At 46.8% G+C, this 18,943-nt stretch overlaps 1 protein-coding gene across 1 annotated transcript; it reads left to right on the top strand.

Annotated features, from left to right (window-relative positions):
• Positions 1 to 12,297: 12,297 nt before the first annotated feature.
• Positions 12,298 to 18,504, top strand: LOC141924022 (uncharacterized protein C12orf50 homolog). Its single transcript, XM_074825840.1, has 9 exons — positions 12,298 to 12,367; positions 12,573 to 12,737; positions 14,037 to 14,114; positions 14,211 to 14,328; positions 15,990 to 16,108; positions 16,279 to 16,482; positions 16,565 to 16,700; positions 17,180 to 17,312; positions 18,166 to 18,504. Exons 1-7 carry the CDS (start codon positions 12,298 to 12,300, stop codon positions 16,588 to 16,590), a joined length of 780 nt encoding a protein of 259 aa, XP_074681941.1. The 3' UTR covers positions 16,591 to 16,700; positions 17,180 to 17,312; positions 18,166 to 18,504.
• The last annotated feature ends 439 nt before the right edge of the window (positions 18,505 to 18,943 follow it).

Consider the following 18,943-nt stretch of genomic DNA (forward strand, 5'->3'; position numbering starts at 1 on the left):
ATTGTAAATAAATTCCTTTGTATTTGAGAAGCCGTACATTAAATGGAACATGCTAGAAGTTCATCCTATAGTTTTTATGTTCTATTTGGAGTCTAACTGACTCAGATGCAAGCCAGGTTTTCCCAAAAGATTAGTTCCTCTTCAGAGTCTAAAAAGAGCTGGATTTTTTGAAGTTCACATATCCTAGGCAGAAGAATTTATGGCCAGACTAGCCCAGGTCCACAGAGATGATGACAGGCTAGAACCCACTACAGTGACAATGGCAGTTTAAAACTCTCTGCCTCCGCCCTTTTAGCTCAGTTGCTGAGGAGAGGGGCTCTGAAGCGGAGGACAGTGGCGGGGGACCCGTCTGAAAGCCTCAAAAAACCCACAGCAAAACCGCAAGCCGAGAAGGCAGGAGCCCAGGGAAGGGGGAGTGCCTCAAGCCGCCTCCCCCCGAGCGGGAAGAGTGAGCCGTAACGAGGGCAGCGGGGACTTGGGGTGGGTGCAGACTGGAGTGACGATGCCCAACGCCCCTCACGGAGAAGAGCAGACCCCAGGGAGCGCGATCGACCAGGAGCGTGGCGCAGCAGTTCGCGCGGGTAAGGCGTGCGGATGGGGCATAGTCCCTCTCCTGGCTCTAGAGCTTATCTTAGCTAGTTGTCATCTCATCGTCCTCCATGAGTAGACTGAGCTATGGTCTCCACTCGGGTCAAAAGCACCACCAGAAAGAACGTGGTGACCCAGACGGAGCTGCCACGCAAACATGCAGCGGTCCAGGACCCAGACTGCAGGGAGTGCCTGAGGCAGTGTCAGTGCTGGTGTTGGTGCTGGGGGCGGTGCAGGTATCAGTGTTGGAGGCAGTGTCGGTGTTGGTGCCAGTGCTGGTTTTCAAAGTTCAGAGTTGTTCCAGTGGAAGCAGGTTCCTTCCATCTCCATTTGTGTTCCCTTGCAGGTGCTTTTAATCCAGTAATTCAACAAGTCAGACTGTTACTGAGGCTTCAGAAGTGCAAAACAGTTCCAGGTACTTACCCACCTTGAGCACCAGTTAAGGTGTACTTGTTTCCAGTCTCGGTCACTGCAAACCCTGTCTAGTGTAGCGTACTGCTTCGGTCACGCTGCCGTTCAGTGCCAGAGCACACGTCGCAGTGGTGAGCTCAGCAAAAAACTCTGGAAAAAGGGGAGGGAGGGAGGGAGAAAACATCTGGCTGGTCTCACACAACAGGCACATCTGACAGGCGAGGGGGCAGCGAGGAGCGACAACAGCAGCACCCTCTCAGTCAGCAAGTCCCGCTAAACACATCGTTAATGCAGAGAGCTTAGCCACAGTCGAAGGCTGGGAAGCGTAAGAGGCACAGAGGGCAGGGCACGTGGGAGGAAAAAGCACTCACACATGCACACACACACTGAACCGCCTCCCCAGGCTCTGGCTTTGAGAGGACATCGAGACACCATGGTAGGTGGGCAGAAGTTTGGGTGTTCATGCTCCAGTCCCTACCGCATGGCTCCCTCAGGTTTTAAACTGGCCAAATTTGGTGTCTTTCTATGCGATGCCTGGCAGCACACACCACTGTCGCCAGGCTGGTCCCTTTGCTTCATCCATCCTCAGACCTTGGAGACATCAGGATTTCTCAGCTGAACAGGTTTCAAAAATCTGTCCAGCTTGCCAGGCGATACAGCTCTGATTTGGGTTGCTCACTGCTGGGCACGTCAGGCAGATTGAAGAGAGCCCTCCTCTCCTGCCAGCAGCTCCAGGCGCCACGCTCCTCCTCCCGCCCGGCAGGAGATGGCTTTTGCGGTACATCTGGACCTGCCGGGAGGTGCCGGCAGGCTGCACACCCTGCTCTGTGCTGGCATCCCCTGTGCAGGTGACAGCCAGGTGTGGGAAATGCTCAACCTATTCCTTTCCAGTCCCCTTTCCAAGACATTCCTGCATGACCCGCCTTCCCGCGACACGGGCTCATCCCAGTCCCTCAGGGCCTCCAGCCTCGACCATGCTGCCAGGTCCCTTTTCAGGAACTGGCCATTCTCAGGTCTAAAACTAACTGCTTTCCAGTAATTTTCAACTTCCCTCTTTAAGGGAACTCGATAGCTGAAGGCTGTTCCTATATTCCTATTCCTGAGGCTATTCCTCCTCCTCTTATACCCTATGAATTGTAGAAAAGAATCAAGGATGTGGCCTTCTTCATTTTAGTTTGATGTACTCGCTCTCTGTACCTCTGGGCATCTGTACCTTACACTGAGTATCAACAAGCTCCAGTTCTGACACTCCTCCACCATCCAGAACAGCGACAACAACTGCCAAGCCCACAGGAGTGTTTACTCTTCTCCTGCACAGATCCACTCCCCTGGGAGTATTTACTATCCCAGTCATCATTCCCCTCCATTGAAACAGCAACGGACAGCAGGTTTTGTCCTTCTAAGTGACAGTCTTTTACCAGCCTTTGGAGGATATAACCCAAAATACCACACATGCATTGCTGCTGCAAGCACAGATTTGCTCAGAGGACACCCAGCAACTGAAGTGACTCTCTTCAAAGGTGACTTGCAAAGCCTTTTGAATTTCAGCAACTGCCTCAGTGTGAGGATTTCTACAGCCCTCCAACAATTCAGCCAGGCTCATCACGCTTATTTTCTTTTGCCAGTTTGCCAACAGACAGTGCCAATACATCCTATCGCCCACAGCAGCTCACAAAACTTTGGGTTTTAAACCACTCTAGGGCTTTTGCTTATTCACCACTGCTTGTCCCACAGGAGAACACAACGCTTTTAACAACAAAAGTGTAAAATCCAAAACGTAGCATCAATTTCAGGAAGTGCTACTGGCAGATCCTGGTCGTGTACCCATCAAGGACTCCAGTGCAAGAGCTGCTCAGCTTCCCTGTTATGGAGAGAAGCCAGCTTCACCGTTTTCAAGGCCAAAATACCTGCAAGTTGGACAAACCAACTAAAACACAAGGCTACAGGCCAAAAAACTGTTTTTAAAGAAGGGGAACCAACTCAGAAAAGCTAAGCGCCCCCAAGGGAAAAACAAACTGCAAAAACCCCCTCCTGCCTGCTCAGCACTCGGCATCTGCTGCGCGGCGGGTGGGTGGCTGCAGCAGGATTTTCTGTGAGGGGAGGCACCGCGGACATGGGCCTGGGGCTCCGGGGGCCCATGGCCGTGCCCCCCAGCAGGTGGGGGCCACCACGGTGGGATGCAGAGGAGAGGGAAAGGCACTGGGAGAGGGGGAAGAAAGCAGCACCCAGAGACAGGGTCAAAGAAATAGGAATTTATTGTCTTTTCCTTGAAAAAAGACTTGCTGCAGCCCTGCTAGTGCTGCCGGCGGGGCGGCCTCTTGCAGGGCTGGGGAAGAGTCCTGGGGGCTGGGGGCCCTCCTCTTTGGGGGGCGCCGGGACCCCCCAGTTGAGTGGTCCCTTCCACGGCCGGGAGCGGAGGGGCTGCGGCTGCAGCCCTGGGCAGAGGGACCTGCCACTGCCTCCTGCCCCGGCTCCTCCTGGGGCTGCTCCTGCTCTGCCAGGACAGGAGTAGATGGGGGGCGGCTGGGACCCCCGCGGAGGGCGGCCTCCGAGGTATCAGCTTCCTCCTCCCTGTTGGAGCTTTCAGGGCTGGTGGAGGAGGCCGGGCTGGAGTCAGGAGATCCACCGTGGGAGGTGGTGGGGCTGGGGCTGGATGCGGGGCCATCGTGCTCCCCTCTGGCAGTGGCAGCATGGGGGTCCTGCTGGCCCACATGCCGGCGGATCTCCATGGCACACAGGCGCACGGCGGCATCGAAGAGCTGGCCGACAAACGTTGGTGCATTTTCTCCCAGGAAGCTCTGCATGTTCTGCACTAACACTGCCTCGTCCAGCCCCCAGACGCAGAGGTGGCTCACAATGAGTCCCTCTGCCGTACCTGCCTCCCACCACTGGCCCTCAAAGAGCCCCAGGAGCTCCCATCGCAGCCACGGCAGCAGGGGCCTGATGTTATTTTGGTGGCTCCTGAAAAAGTCTGCCCAGACCTCTGGAGGGAAGCCACCCACCTGAGCCCTGGGCAGCGGCCCCGCAGCCCCCTGTTCGTCCTGGTGGTCCTCAGCCACTGACTCGGTGGGGCCTGGGACATCGAACATCAAATAATCATTTTCTGACCAGAAACAAAGACCCAAGCAGTGGGATGCAACTGGGGCTGCTCTGAGCAGGAGCTTGGACTGGAGACCTCCCAGTGTCTCTCCTAACCTTTGTACTTCTGTGGGTCTTTGAACATAAGCTGTCCTGCCTTCCCCAATATTCAAAGTAGTTCAGGAGGTACATGGGGTGGGAGGGTAGAGGACATGAAAGAATTACCAGGCAGATACACAGGCAAAAAATTTGCTGAAAGACATATGATACCGATGTATTTTGAGCTTGACCAGAGTTACACTTTTAGAAGATAATTGTTTGTTGTAAGAAGTCATCATCTCTTGCAAACTACCAATTTATTCTTTGGAGAATTCAGTTGGCTTGAACTGAAGTGGTGAGTGTCCCTTCCCATCTGGGGAAGGCAGGACAGCTGCTGGGGATGTCCCTTCGCATTGGGGGAAGGCAGGAGCTCGATGGAAGCCAGGGCCTCTCCTCCCCTCTCCCTCGGGGCTCAGTACAGAAGAGATGGCACCTCTTCACGAGGGGCAGTGGTGGGGGATGGCAAAGAAGGGCCCACGCAATCCTTGACCATCAACCAAACAACTGCCTATTGGTGGGAGATGTTGCAGGTGAGCCTGCGGGAAGTCCACAGAGTTTGTTCTTGGTTAAACAGGGCTTTCCCCTTGTGAACCGGGTTGGCTACGACCAATGACGGCACTGTCTCTCAAATGTTTTTCAATAACTCCCAGAATGACCTCCATAATGTTACCTGGCACTGAAGTGAGACTGATAATTTGGAAACAATACATTCGTAGGGTTCAACGCCTTTGTGATGATAATTTGACTCCATTGAAAAAAAAGTAGTATCAAGTTATTGATGTTATAACTTAAAAAAACCCAGAACGGAAGGCACCGCCAAAGCACGAAGGTGGGCACGGAAATGGAAAGTTTCTGAAAAAGAGCCTCCTACTAAAAGGCAGAGGCCAGGAGAGGTAACAGGAGTGCAGATGCAGTCACCTAAGTGCCAAATAAGAGAGGCTGGAAGCATTTATATTCTTTTGTTGTTTATTGAGGTGGATACACCTCCATGGGCTCCACACTGTCCTCTGGTGCGTCACCACACCTGGGCAGCTGGTAGGGAGCCGGTGGATCCACCTCCATGGCATGCACTCTGTCCTTTGGTGCACTGTCACACCTGGGCAGCTGGTAGGGAGCCGGCCGTGCGATCCTAAGATACTGCTGGAGCCGTCTCATGCAAGGGGTCCTGGATAGCTGGGGTACTTCGCAGGTGACCCCTGTGGCAGATCCCACGGCCACTGATGATGATTCTTGAGGTGGATCCACCTCCATGGGCTCCACGCCATTGTTTGGTGCACTGTCATGCCTGGGCCTCACACCATTTCTTGGCAGATAGTCACGGCGGGGCCCCATGCTGTTCCCCCGTGTGTCCACAGCTGTGTGATGGCCAAAGCTGGTTGCATGACAGCGGACAGTGGTTCTCGTGGCACGAAGGCTGGTGTTCCTCCTCCTCCTCCACTGAAGATCCTCTTCCAGACTCCTGGGAGGTGCCTTCCTCTTTGGCGGTGGTGGGAAGCTTCTCTCGGCTGTCACCGACAAATGTGGGCGGCCACCTGCCTCGCTGCTCTGGCTGCTCCCTGGCAGGCACACACGCTTGGGCCCCACGCTGTTCTCCGCTGGGCCTGCATCCAGGTGCCGTTTGCTGTCAGTGCGAGTAGCGGGGCCCATCGCACCCATGGCACGAGGGGTGATGATGTTCCTCCTCCACTGCCACTGCTTCCTCATCCAGGGAGGTTGCGGGATGCGGCTCTGACGCAAAGGTGGGCGGCCATCTGTCTCGCTGAACCCACGCTTGGGCCCCACGCCGTACCCTGGTGGGCCTGCAGCCAGGTGCCGCTTGCCGCCCATGCCAGTAGCGAGGCCAATCACGCCCATGGCACAAGAGGGGATGCTGTTCCTCCTCCTCCACGGACTGCCCTCCTTCAGGCTCCTGGCAGGTGCCTCCCTCTTTGGCGGCGGTGGGATCGGTCTCTGCGCTGTCCCACGCAAAGGTGGGCAGCCATCTGCCTCGCTGCTCTGGCTCCTCTCCTGTCCAAGCATGCTTGGCTTCTGAGGGCCTGTAAGCTCAGCAACTGGTGGGCCAGCTGCAGGGTCCCTGTTTTTATAGGGCTCCGTGAGGTGGCTGGTGACAGAAGCCATTGTGATGTCGATTGTGACGGCGGCCAATGGGTGTGGCCAACTGTGGCGGGGCTGGGCGTGGCGGGCCTGTGGCCTGAGAGATGCCCAAATGTGGGAGAAGGAGGAGGGTCGCGGGCACTGAGGGCCCCTTTCCTGGGGCTCACTCCCACCTGCCATGGTGCTTGACCAAGAGAAAGGCTGCCCCTTGGGCACAGGGACTGCCCTCCACCTCCCCTCGTGAGCCCTGGGCTCCAGCCCCCTCCTCATCCCGTGCCTGGGTTCCCCTCGACGAGACGGTGGCAACCATGGTCCAGGAGGGTCAGGGGTCCTCAGCGACCCTCCACCGAGCCAATGCCTTGGACGTGGCACAGCCCCCCGTGCTCGGCAGTGGCTGAGAGGGGGCAAAGGATCCAGACATCCCGCCGGCGGGCAAGGGAGGCCCAGCCGGCCTGCGCAAGGTCTGCCAGCTCTCCACAAAGAATTGCTGATTGCCAACTCCAATATTCAAATAAAGATAAGCTCTGACATACAAATAACTGTTTAAAAAAGTTGGTGTTGTAGAAGAAGCAGCGTACATAGGTAATTGCATGAGTGCCATATATAATTAAAGGGCTAGGCTCTAAGATGCTATGGTGCAAATCTGCTTCTGTGTTACACTCTTGGAAAAAGAGTAAAGATTAAGCATGAGCAAACCAATTGTTTTCTGAAATTTTCTTTCAGTATCTGTTTTTCTTTGAATTATTCTTTGAATAACTTCTTAAAGTCATGTGTATGTAAAGCAATACAGAGAAAGCTGTGTTTACGGAGAACAAGGATTTTTGATACAAAAGAAAAAGGAAATACAGGTGAAGATAAATCCCTTTTTTTTTTTTTTTTTTTCATATAGGAGAATATTTAAGACTAAAATAGTGGTAGGAGCACGTCACGTGGTTAGTGCTATGAAAACAATCAGCCGATAAATACTGCTATCTATCCCACTAGGATAACCAGGTGACTGTTACTGTCAGTTTGGTTCTGCAAATGTTCTGAAACAGTTGCAGCATCTCTTCTAGAGTTCTAGACTACGTTCTACTTTTTTTTTTCAGTAACTCAACCGAAGCTTCCCTTTCCTCAATGTCAGTTTAAAAAAAAAAGTATCTATTATTCCCAGTTTTAGACTAGGAGGAGGTTGTTTAATTAAGACAGACTCCTTTTCAATTTATTCCCATCTCGTAACATACACAAGTGGAGCTTATAAAATTTCAGTAAGGTTCTGTTAAATGCATTCCTGTGACAAGAGAGATTTCTGCAAGAGATACTCCTGCTACTAAAGAACATACGTTGTGTGCAAAAAATCAGTCCAAACATAATCAGTGAAGAGTTATCTTTGAAAAATTAATCTAAAAGACATGACTAATGTTGCAGTAAAACAAACAGGAGCACACGTTTTGCTTTGCCTAAGCATTAGTTTTACACGCCGGAAGATTACTGTTTTCTGTGGGAATTGTATCACCGCCCCATTTTCTCCATCATTACTGCCAGGATGCCACCGCAAACCAGCTAGATCCTTGAACCGCTGAGATTTTCTTTCTTTCTTTCTTTCTTTGCATGGTAGCTCATTTCAGATGTCTTTAAATGTTAGTAAACAGAAATTGAAAAACCAGTAAGAGGCTCTCGCAGCCATTAAGGCACTGTAGGTTTTCTTCCTATCCAATCTCTCTTTGACTTTCTGGCAAATTTCAGTTAAGGATATGATTGCTGTTTCCTCTTTGGAGACAACTAGTACTTTCAGGAACTTGTAGAGAACCAATGAAAAATCTGATCCAATTGGAGATGTACATGCAAATGAAGAAAATGAAGCAAATAACGATAACCCTTCTGAAACGCTAAACAAGCAGGACTCATCCTCCTGGCATTACAGAACAGACTTCCACTAACACGTGTTTCAAGGCATCGCTCAAAATACTGATCTGGGTTTAAGACCATTTCACAACGTCATTAGGCCCCACCAAATTGGAAAGCTGCAGTAACTTTAAGCCACAGCCATACCCGTGTGCATGCACGCCTGTGAAAGTATCGCACACGCTAAATCGCACGGAAGCCGTGACAACGTGCAACTTAGTAATGTGCAGTATCTCCACCAGAGCAAGCAGGTGGGAGCTTCAGGGAAGAAGAGTAGGGTGCATTCAGGAAGAGAACGACGTGCTGCTCAGGGGAAGGGAAATGGTTCAGGCAAAGGTGTGCATGCTACTGCTTTGGAGACCTGTGAATTGGGGAATTACTGCTTCATCCATTCAGGAGAAAAAGAAAAATCCAGACAAGAGCACCACCTTCCCGTTTCCGGGGTAAAGGACCTAATTTTCCTACTTATGCAGTGAGGTAGGTCACTTAGGAACTAACTTGACTTTACAGAACCTTTCTGAACAAAGCAAATCTCACACCGATATGTGCAGATCACGATTTCCCCCTGACCCTCAAAATACTGCATTTTTCATAGAATTACAACGAAAAATTTTGCCAACTGGTATTGAGAACTAAAATTCTCTAAAGGCAATAAACCAGTCCAAGTGGTTCTCACATTTCTAAAAGCAAGTCACCTTCCTAACCCCGGCTGAGAGCGCCTCCAAAAGAATTCCTGCAGCTCGGCCTCCTGTGGCATAACCCTTCTGTCAGTCGCCAGTCCCCTTCCTACTGCCCTTTCTCCACTGGCTCCTGTAGCTGACTTTTAGTAGCTTCCGTGGCAGGAAATCGTGTATTTACTATATTCACAGGCTTCTAAACACCACTGTCAGTCAAGGGAGACTCTTGAACATGATGAAGGTGCTATACTACCTTCAGAATTCATCACATTTTTGTGCTGAGTCCCACTTACGTAATGTGGAAAACCAGAAAAAATAAAAAAGAGAAAAAAGGACAGAATGGCAGGAGGGACGAAACACAAAGGCCAAACGAAGCATTTATCAAGCAAAAGAAAGAGTAATGAAGTGTGGCCACACCAAGAAAGTTAAAATTGGAGTGAGAGAGACCTGCAATTGATTGCAAATCAAAGAAAAAGAGGAACAGATAAACCAACTGGGCATGAAAGACCAAAACTAGTTGAGAACAGAAGCTACGTTGCTACTGAGGCATTAGCAGTATACAGGATTATTACCATTTTCCTAAATTTTTATTTCCCACCTCCTTTGCAGGCAATGGCACACAAAATTCCAGCACAGAATTTGGCACTGTGAATTTTGAATTAGTTGCATTATTTGAAGTAGCACCAGTACTTCATACATCAGTCAGAAAACCCTGCAGTCACACATGCTTTTGGTAACGATCTTCCTCCCGGGCTTTTTTTTGGAATCCTCACGCAAATACTGACCTTCCCTCTCCCCCCGCAGATTAAATGCTGTCTTCCCCAAGGTGTGACCGATCAGGAGGAGCAAAGGCAGTATATGGCAACAAAGCACACACAAGTGCTTCCTCTAAAATGTCATGAAAATGACTCAAAATTGGGAAAACTGATTTATGAACAGTTTCAAAACTGCCTTTGTTCTATAGTCCAAACACTCTCAGTTCCCTTCTGGAGGACGCCTTGGAGGCCAGCAGGATTGACCTGTGAGAACTGGGACAGCTCCATCAAAGGCAGATATCTGGGGCAAAGGCAAATGCCCAGCTTACAAATGGAATCGCATTCGCAACATGGGCAAACCACATCACATAGACACACACAAGTCTATGGCACCGGATGGGATACCCGAGGGTGCTGAAGGAGCTGGCTGGGGTGCTCGCCAAGCCGCTTTCCATCATTTACCAGCAGTCCTGGCTGACCGGGGAGGTCCCGACAGATTGGAAATTGGCCAATGTGACGCCCATCTATAAGAAGGGTCGGAAGGATGATCCGGCACGTCAGTGCCCGGGAAGCTGATGGAGCAGCTCATCCTGAGTACCATCACACAACACATGCAGGACAACCAGATGATCAGGCCCAGTCAGCACGGGTTTATGAAAGGCAGGTCCTGCTTGACAAACCTCATCTCCTTCTACGACAGGGCGACCTGCTTATTGGATGAGGGAAAGGCTGTCGATGTAGTTTACCTTGACTTCAGTAAGGCCTTTGACACCATTTCCCACAGCATTCTCCTGGCGAAACTGGCTGCTCGTGGCTTGGATGGGCACAGGCTTCGCTGGGTAAAAAACTGGCTGGATGGCCGGGCCCAAAGAGTTGTGGTGAACGGAGTTAAATCTGGTTGGCAGCTGGTCACGAGTGGTGTCCCCCAGGGCTCGGTTTTGGGGCCACTCCTGTTTAACATCTTTATTGATGATCTAGACGAGGGGCAAATTTGCAGATGACACTAAGCTGGGTGGGAGTGTTGATCTGCTCGAGGGTAGGGAGGCTCTGCAGAGAGATCTGGACAGGCTGGAGCGATGGGCTAAGGCCAGCTGTATGAGCTTCAAAATAAGGCCAAATGCCGGGTGCTGCGCTTCGGCCACAACAACCCCCAGCAGCGCTACAGGCTTGGGGAGGAGTGGCTGGAGAGCTGCCAGTCAGAGAGGGACCTGGGGGTGTTGATTGACAGCTGGCTGAACATGAGCCAGCAGTGTGCCCAGGTGGCTAAGAAGGCCAATGGTATCCTGGCTTGTATCAGCCATAACGTGGCCAGCAGGGACAGGGAAGTGATCTTGCCCCTGTACTCGGCACTGGTGAGGCTGCACCTCGATTACTGTGTTCAGTTTTGGGCCCCTCACTACAAAAAGGACATTGAATTACTCGAGCGTGTCCAGAGAAGGGCAACGAAGCTGGTGAAGGGTCTGGAGCACAGGTCGTACGAGGAGCGGCTGAGGGAACTGGGGTTGTTTAGTCTGGAGAAGAGGAGGCTGAGGGGAGACCTCATCACCCTCTACAACTACCTGAAAGGAGGTTGCAGAGAGCTGGGGATGAGCCTCTTTAACCAAGTAACAAGGAATAGGATAAGAGGGAATGGCCTCAAGTTGCGCCAGGGAAGGTTTAGACTAGATATTAGGAAGTATTTCTTTACAGAAGGGGTTGTTGGGCGTTGGAATGGGCTGCCCAGGGAGGTGGTGGAGTCCCCATCCCTGGAGGTGTTTAAGAGTAGAGTCGACATAGCGCTGAGAGATATGGTGTAGTTGGGAACTGTCAGCGCTACGTTAACAGTTGGACTAGATGATCTTCAAGGTCCTTTCCAACCTAGATGATTCTGTGATTCTGGACACTGAAAAAGGCTCTATCAAGTTAAAGTGCTGTATCTTACTTTCTCTTGCATGAGATAGAACAAATCTGATCTGCAGTAGTGTTATGAAAATGGGTTGAATCTGATCCACATGCTGCTGCTCATAGGCAAGCAAGAGATGCACAATAGCAACCACAGGACTAAAAATGCCCATGCTTCATCTTATTTCTTTAAAACCAGAAAAAATATCCAACTTCAATATTTTTAATGCAGTGCAGAATCCTGATTGTATCTATAGCTGCATGTTGGTCAGCTTGAACAATACAAAGAGGCTCAACATCTTTCATCATTTTTAATCTCAATCCGATGCTTTTCCTGGCTCTCAGAAAATGCTGTCCCAGTACCAAAATACTTTTGCTGCCAACATCCCGGGTAGATACAAATTTCTCAGGGAAAGAGTATCTTTTATGATTTTCACCTAATTAAGTGTAAATTATTTTCAGGAACTTCATGTTCTTTCTCAAAATCTACATGTTGTACTTAGTACTAAGAGAGATGTGATTCAGAAAATTTTGACCAAAAAAAAAGGTCTCCAAGCTAAAAATGGGTAATCCTGTGCTTAGTGTTGCTAAATGCTTCAGAACTGATGCCACAGGCAGTGATACAGGCCTGCCTGTTATTCAGCCTGTTTAAAATATTTTCACAGGTGGGGTCCTAAACTCAGTTACTCCCTGCAGCCCAGGTATTACTAATCACATGGTTCCCTAGGTTGTCAATAACTGCAAAGGGACTGGAAGAAAGAAGGTTAGTGACTGAAATTAATCTATCCACCACCTGCAAGAGATACCCAGCCTTTCTCAAATAGTGTAGAATGATCAAACCGTTCCTCTTTTCAGAAGGCTTCATTCAGCAGTGCCTCATCTGTGCACTCAGAGGAGCCAGTATCTGTGTTTTTCCCTGCTTTCTGTAGCTGGAAGATGCTCTTTTGCCAACCTCCGCAGAAGGCTTTCCCTAGAAAGCACAATCTGTCTGTGTAACGATTCCTTCAGCGTGAGAATGATTTCAGAACTATACCTGCTGGTCTGAACCTGGATTTGATATTCTAGTTCCCTCCTAACAAAAGAAACACAATGTTCTTTTCTGCAGATGCCCCACTGCAACAGGGTGTCCAAGAAGGGATTCTGCATCCAGTCCGTCATCAACAATCACGCAGGAATCCACAGAATATTCTACTGCCAATTCACCCTCCACTGATTATACACCTCAAGGATGAAGAGGATGATGAAGATGATGATCAAGAGGAAGAGAACTGTAAACAAGCTTTTTCTTTCTTTTACAAGGAAGTAGAATGGGGTTTTCTGACACTTCACAGCTGATTTATTCAAATAACCATTACAGTTTCAGAAAAGAGCTGTTGACAAGTTTTTGAAATAGTTTCCAGCTAATCCCCAAATTATTGGAACCAGTAGTCACCAGATGTGAGTGAGGCAACATTTTCTAACTCCTGTGAAATGCCTGGCTGTATATTTCAATAGTGGTATAATTCACAAACCTCTTTTTCATTAAATAGAGCTGAAAATACGATCCATGGTTCAGATGGCCATCAAATACCCTTCAAAATTTCTCAAAATTCGGGGATGAAATGACAAGTTTAGGAGGTATTTCTTTTCTGGGAAACAGAGTCTTGAACAGGGGCTGTACATGCTCATCCCTAAAGTCACAGGTTTGTTCACAAAAGATAGTGGTGTGACTTCAACTTAAATAATTTCTTCAACGTATTTCCTACGCTCTGTGGGCAGTCTCATTTTACTACAGAAAGTTATTCTTAAATCTAGCAAAGAGACTCCACACAACACTCTTCACAAACTGAATGTCTATGTGTATCTATTTTTTTGTATATATTTACTTATTTTTTAATTTTTTTAAATGTAGTTAAACTGTTGAATGTATCTCACTCAGAGACGCCAGATTCACAGGTAAGGAATGAATTGCACATTCCGGAGAGTGGAAGTGAGAGAGCGACCTACTCTCACGTGGGCACTCCGCAAACTGCTGTGCCAACTCTCAGGCAGCCCCAAGCTGCGTTTCACTTTCCCCTGCCCTTCAGGCTGGCTGGCAGGGCTGCCTGTTCCTGCCTCCTAACTCGGTTTCAGTCTGAGTAAGCCACAGGAACCTCAACAATGTAAGAAGCAGAGCTTTGCTAATCTCAGTAGCCTTACCTGAGACAGCCAAGGAGCACTCCCTTCGCCAGCTCTGCTGGCAGACACTGCAGGAGAGGAACTGTGGGCAGAGGTTTTGTGACAAGCACTCCCTGGTGACATGTTTCATCAGAAGATTTCCTTTTGGGGGTAAAAGAAGGATCATGAGTACTGAAGATGATCAGTTTAGATCAACAAACATTTCTTCTCAATATGTGTTGTAACTGCAAGTCCATTGCACTTGGAAATACCTAATAGCAAGGAATCAATTTTCTGGCCAGGAGCAGAGGCTGCAGTCAGAAAAAAAGAAGGACTGTGACCAAAGTGAAATTCCTTATGGTGGTTGGTTATTAAGAATTGCTGAAGATCTCTGTATAGCTGTCTAGTAATCCTTGAAAAATATTTCCTACAGATGTTCCTAACTGGGTGCCTAAGACTGCTGCAGATATTGAAGAGGAAAGAGCAATAAAGGAAATATGCTATAAATCTGGTAAATACAAACTTAGCCACTCTTTCCTAAACAGCATTGCTGCCAATATAGTAAACTTTGCTGGGTTTTTTTGTTTCCCTCTTGGGGTGTGTTTAGGAGAGTATTACAGGATTCAGCACTCTCACGAACACCAATCAACAAAAACTGTGTCTTCACCTCGGGAAAATGAGCTATTGCCCTTGGAAACTACCGACCGAGACTTGCAGAAAGGCAAGTACTTTTCATCTTCTTGGACAATGTTTACCACTTTTCAAATTACTGTTACAGGGAGAAACTATCACATAGTTTGCCCCTCCTCCCCACTTCTTAAATTTAGTGTTGATAAAGACAGGATATTACAAAGAGCATAAAAATACTTCATTAATTTTCCCCCATCTCTCTCTCTCTCCAGTGTCACACACGTTGTGACTATCTGTATCAACTGTAGGTGGGAAAGATAGAAATGGGCTATTAACCCTATGTGTACCTTCCTGAGATACACAACATAGGTCTTGCATCTAGTTTTTCTTCAAGATCAAGATTTGTGTAGCCTAGTTTTAACTATCCTAAGGTAGGAATGTAGTTTCAATTTCCTGTCAGGCCATGCAGGCGCTCTTACGGGGCTTTTTATTGCATCGTAAGACAGTGTCAAAGAAAGGTGAGACGAGTCCCTTTCCCAGAGGAGCTCTGTGCTCTCTGCTGGCTGTCTTGGGTGTCTAGATGATGAAATGCAGCCACACATCAAACTTTTCTATAACTAAATTTAGACTAAATAAATACCCCCTTCAAGTGCCTTCTAAGAGATAGCAACAAAAGAGTTCCATTTCAGTTTGAATGCTAGGCTTTATCCAACATAATGCGGGACACAGAAATACAAATTAAGAAATATTTACCTCCTGTATTATGTTTCTCCTTCATTCTTCAGCAAGTGGCATGACTGAAAAAGAAAAATACCTGTATTAGTTCTTTTACTGAATAAGCAATAGTATAATTCCATTTGAGGAGAGAGCATTATCTTCTGACCATAACGCACCAGACTCATCAGTGGAGCAGTCATCAGAAATTGCTGGACAGAAATATGACATGCCACTTTCAATTAAAAAAAAAAAATTATTTTCACATTAGTGTAAATTTCAGCCATAAAAATCTTGATAATACTGTTTAATGTAACGCAGATTTGAGTAGGATGATGTGCTCATAAAAAATGGAATGGAAAAATTGTCTCCATTTCAAACCATACAGACATACAAAGCCATGCTTTTGCCAGCCTAAATTGTTCAATAGAACTGGGCAAAATTATTTTCTTCTCCTTTCTACATTTAAAATGTTTGTTATTAAAATAGTTTTGATAAGCTATTTCTGTTGAATATTTATATATATTTAAAGACAGGGAAATCCGTTAGAAATATATGGATATAGCTTGTCATATTCATCTTTATTTATAATTAGATACATTCACAGAAGGATAGAGGTGTTTCCCCAGAGCATTTCTTCAGGTGAGTTCTCTTGAGGTTTTAGGTACAATGATGACACGCACCTTGAATATGCCACATATTCGATCAGGTAGGATTCATAAATATCATTCACGAAAAGTGAGAAGCTAAAGAACAAGCAGGTGCTTGTAGCTGGTTCCTTACTTTAGAGCCGTGGTCTTCTTCAACCTGTGTATTATGGTGTTTCCTTAGAGAGCACGGCAGTCACACACCAGGTGCTCAAGTTACACTCGGCAGGATCCAAAGAACTAACCAAAGAGAAAGAAGCATAGAAAATGAGAGGTTAAAGGAAATTGCACTAAACTAATCACAAGCTCCCAGAGGTGGGAGGAAGAGAATGGCAGTGCCGTTCCCCGTGCTTACCCACAAGCAACTAAAACATTCTTTCTCTTCCCTGTCCAAGTGATGGCAATACAATTCCTACAAAACCTAATAATGCCAAAAGAGAAGGAGAGCGCTCAGGAAGGAGAGTGGCAATTGAGAATATTCTCAGAACAGATCGCAGAGCCTTTGAAAATGGAGGTAATATACTTTAGCACTGGCTTCTCATTGCTGAGCATCATGGGGTAAATCAAATAACTGAATCTATTTGGATTGGGCTACCCACAAACAATTTTTTAATCTTGTTTTCCAGCCAATATGTCAAACTTTGAAGAATAGCACAATGTTTTGGCTTGTTTTCTCACTTTTAGGAATTCACACTTCAAACCCCAGAGAAAAACCAAGTTACCAACTAAGGGGTCAAAGGAGGGATGATGAAACCGATTCTTCTAGTCTTTATGTGACACAAACTGGAAGAAAGTCTTCTTTCAACTCTCCAGAACCTCGAAGATCTGCATATGTCGTCTACCGTACTGGCACTGCCAATCAAGAATCAAAATTCAGTGAATGTACAGGTGCGCTCCTGCTTACATCAGATTCTTAAAATGCCTCAAATATGCCTGTCTGTATTGTGCTGCTTTCGATTTGCCCCTGCAGGTGAAAATTCAGTTATTTATGCCTGAATATGGGCAAGAGTAAATTTGGTCCAGCGTCAGGATCCCATAATGCACGAAACTGGAGGAAAAGAAATCCACATGCAAAAACGTTCTCTCACTTTAAAACAACCACTCAGGTAACTGCTTGATACAATTCCATCTTTTTAGTAAAAGCAACAGGTCCCTCCCCACCTGTTTCAGACCCCCCAGACGGCCCCGCTGTCAGTGCTGCTCTGAGCTGACCCAGGGCAGTTCCACACGCAGCATTAGGCCATTCTGATTCCAGTCGGAGATGCAAATCCCGTTGAGGCGCCACAGAGATGCAAAGCACCTCAACCCACCACCTGGAATCCCTCACCAGGCTCGCTACCATTTTTGCTTGCTTTGTGCAACCACCACACGGCTCTCAAGCATCTGCTTGGGAAGGTTTTAGAGGAAAACTACTTGAATGGAATGTTTTGAAACGTGGGTGAATTATATTAGGATGAAACTTTTTTTTTTTCTGTTGCTTCTAGAAGTGTTGATAGTGTACTTCTGAAAATATTGCTGAAAGAGCATGTTGTTTTATTCTAATAAATTACGCACAAAATGTTCTGTCTCTCTATTTTGACAGCAGAGCCAAGAAGACATGCAAGTCAATAAAAAAGGAGCACGCTAATGTACACAGGAGAAAGAGATGAAGCGAGTACTTCAATTTACAAGGAAAATCTAAACTCAAACAAGGGAATTATCAACTGGAAAATCCAAAGGTGATAAAATTACAAATTCTGAAAATAAGATGTAGGAAGTGCACTATAACATTTCAAATTTCAATAGCCTTCAATAGATGTACTAAGTTTAATCTGTTATGAAAATTCAACAGTTGAAATTATTTTTACAGACTATGTTTTAAGGCATAATTCCTAATATGAATAAATACTATTGGTTTGACTTAGCTGTTTCAGAGACCTTTTCATGTAAACAACAATAGCGATGCATTCTAGAAAGTAGCTGTTTTGGTGTGAAAGCCAGATTTTTAGACAGTTTAGCCGTTTGTCAGATGTTTGGGGGCTCAGTCTGAATTTAATCTTGAGATTTTGCCATTTTAGCAGGGCAGCAGAACCGTGTTAGGAACTAAATGAACTTCACAACAAAACTCTCAGAATTAACTGAAATAGTTTTTACACACATTTTGAACTAAAGTATAGAAGATTGGGTAAAGACCAAGATCAAAGTGAGAGAAATAAGATACTGAAGGGAAGCTGCTACAAGTCTACTTGAAATTGCTAATGTACAGGACCTGTAAAATAAGACATTTAGTTTTAACGTTAGACATCACTTGTGTTTTACTAGCTTTTATTTTTCCTGTATTTTACTGTAACATATATAATTTCATTTATACTTTTTCCTAACTACCCTCTGTAGTCATTACCCATTTATAAGATGTTTTGAAACCTTTAACTCCTTGCCTAGTAAAGATAAGACAGACCTTAGACAGTTTGAAAAACTCCCTGAGTACATCCCTAACAGCAGGAACCTAAAAAAAACAAGTGCCTAAGAAGACACCAGTGTCAAGATAAGCGACTGAAAGCTGGTCTAAACTAACCTCCTTGGAACAAACAGGGGCTGAAGGACGGATGAAGTAATTTTATGACCATATATGGACACAAGAACCCCAAAGTTCACCAACGGACAGCGTGAGAAAGGCTATGTGGACCCCTAAGGAGGGGAGAAGACCCTCACTCTATCTTTACTACACATGACACATGCTCAAACTATGTAAATGAATTCTAAGAACCATTAGCATAAGACTGCCTTTTCTAAGAAGTCTAATGCATATGTATGGTTTTTGTGTATATTAGTCAGAGAGTTTTGTTAGTAAGGGTGGCACTTGTGGTGGAGCGATCCCCAGTGCTGCCCAGTGCTGCGAATAAAGAATACCTGCTTAACAGTTATACTCAATTCTGACTGTTGAGTTTAGCTCTTTGTTTCAATACTTTAATACTGCTTTCTGAAGAAACAAACCTCACACCCAGTTGTTACATAGATGTAACTTCTATCTTTGTCTCGGGCGTTTTTCCCTTTTCGCATCTACCTGACCTTTGGTCATTCTTAGAACATAATCGGTTTTGGAGGAGAGCCCTTCAAACTTCTTTCTGTAGCACTGGGATCCAGCACTTATCTGGGTGGCACCTGTAACTGTGAATGTAAAAGTGTTTTTCTTCCTTGGAGCCCTTCTTCATTGTGACTGTTCAGAACGTAGGGATAGATCAGATACCTTCCAGGGTGCCTTCGAGTTGAAATGATTCTACTGTTCTATGAGAAATACAGTCATACAGTTCTCTACCCTACTTTACTCAGAGTATCTTGCATAAACCTCAGGTGGTAACGATGTGATTTT

The sequence above is a fragment of the Strix aluco genome, chromosome 5 (assembly GCF_031877795.1).
Source record: "Strix aluco isolate bStrAlu1 chromosome 5, bStrAlu1.hap1, whole genome shotgun sequence".
Lineage (NCBI taxonomy): Eukaryota > Metazoa > Chordata > Aves > Strigiformes > Strigidae > Strix > Strix aluco.

What these genes read in the sequence shown, in the direction of transcription:
- LOC141924022 (XM_074825840.1), top strand. Translation starts at nt 12,298, where the DNA reads ATGATCAAACCGTTCCTCTTTTCAGAAGGCTTCATTCAGCAGTGCCTC. An exon ending in CAGAGCCTTTGAAAATGGAG is followed by an intron (nt 16,109 to 16,278) that starts GTAATATACTTT and finishes TCTCACTTTTAG; the next exon opens with GAATTCACACTTCAAACCCC. An exon ending in AAAATTCAGTGAATGTACAG is followed by an intron (nt 16,483 to 16,564) that starts GTGCGCTCCTGC and finishes TTGCCCCTGCAG; the next exon opens with GTGAAAATTCAGTTATTTAT.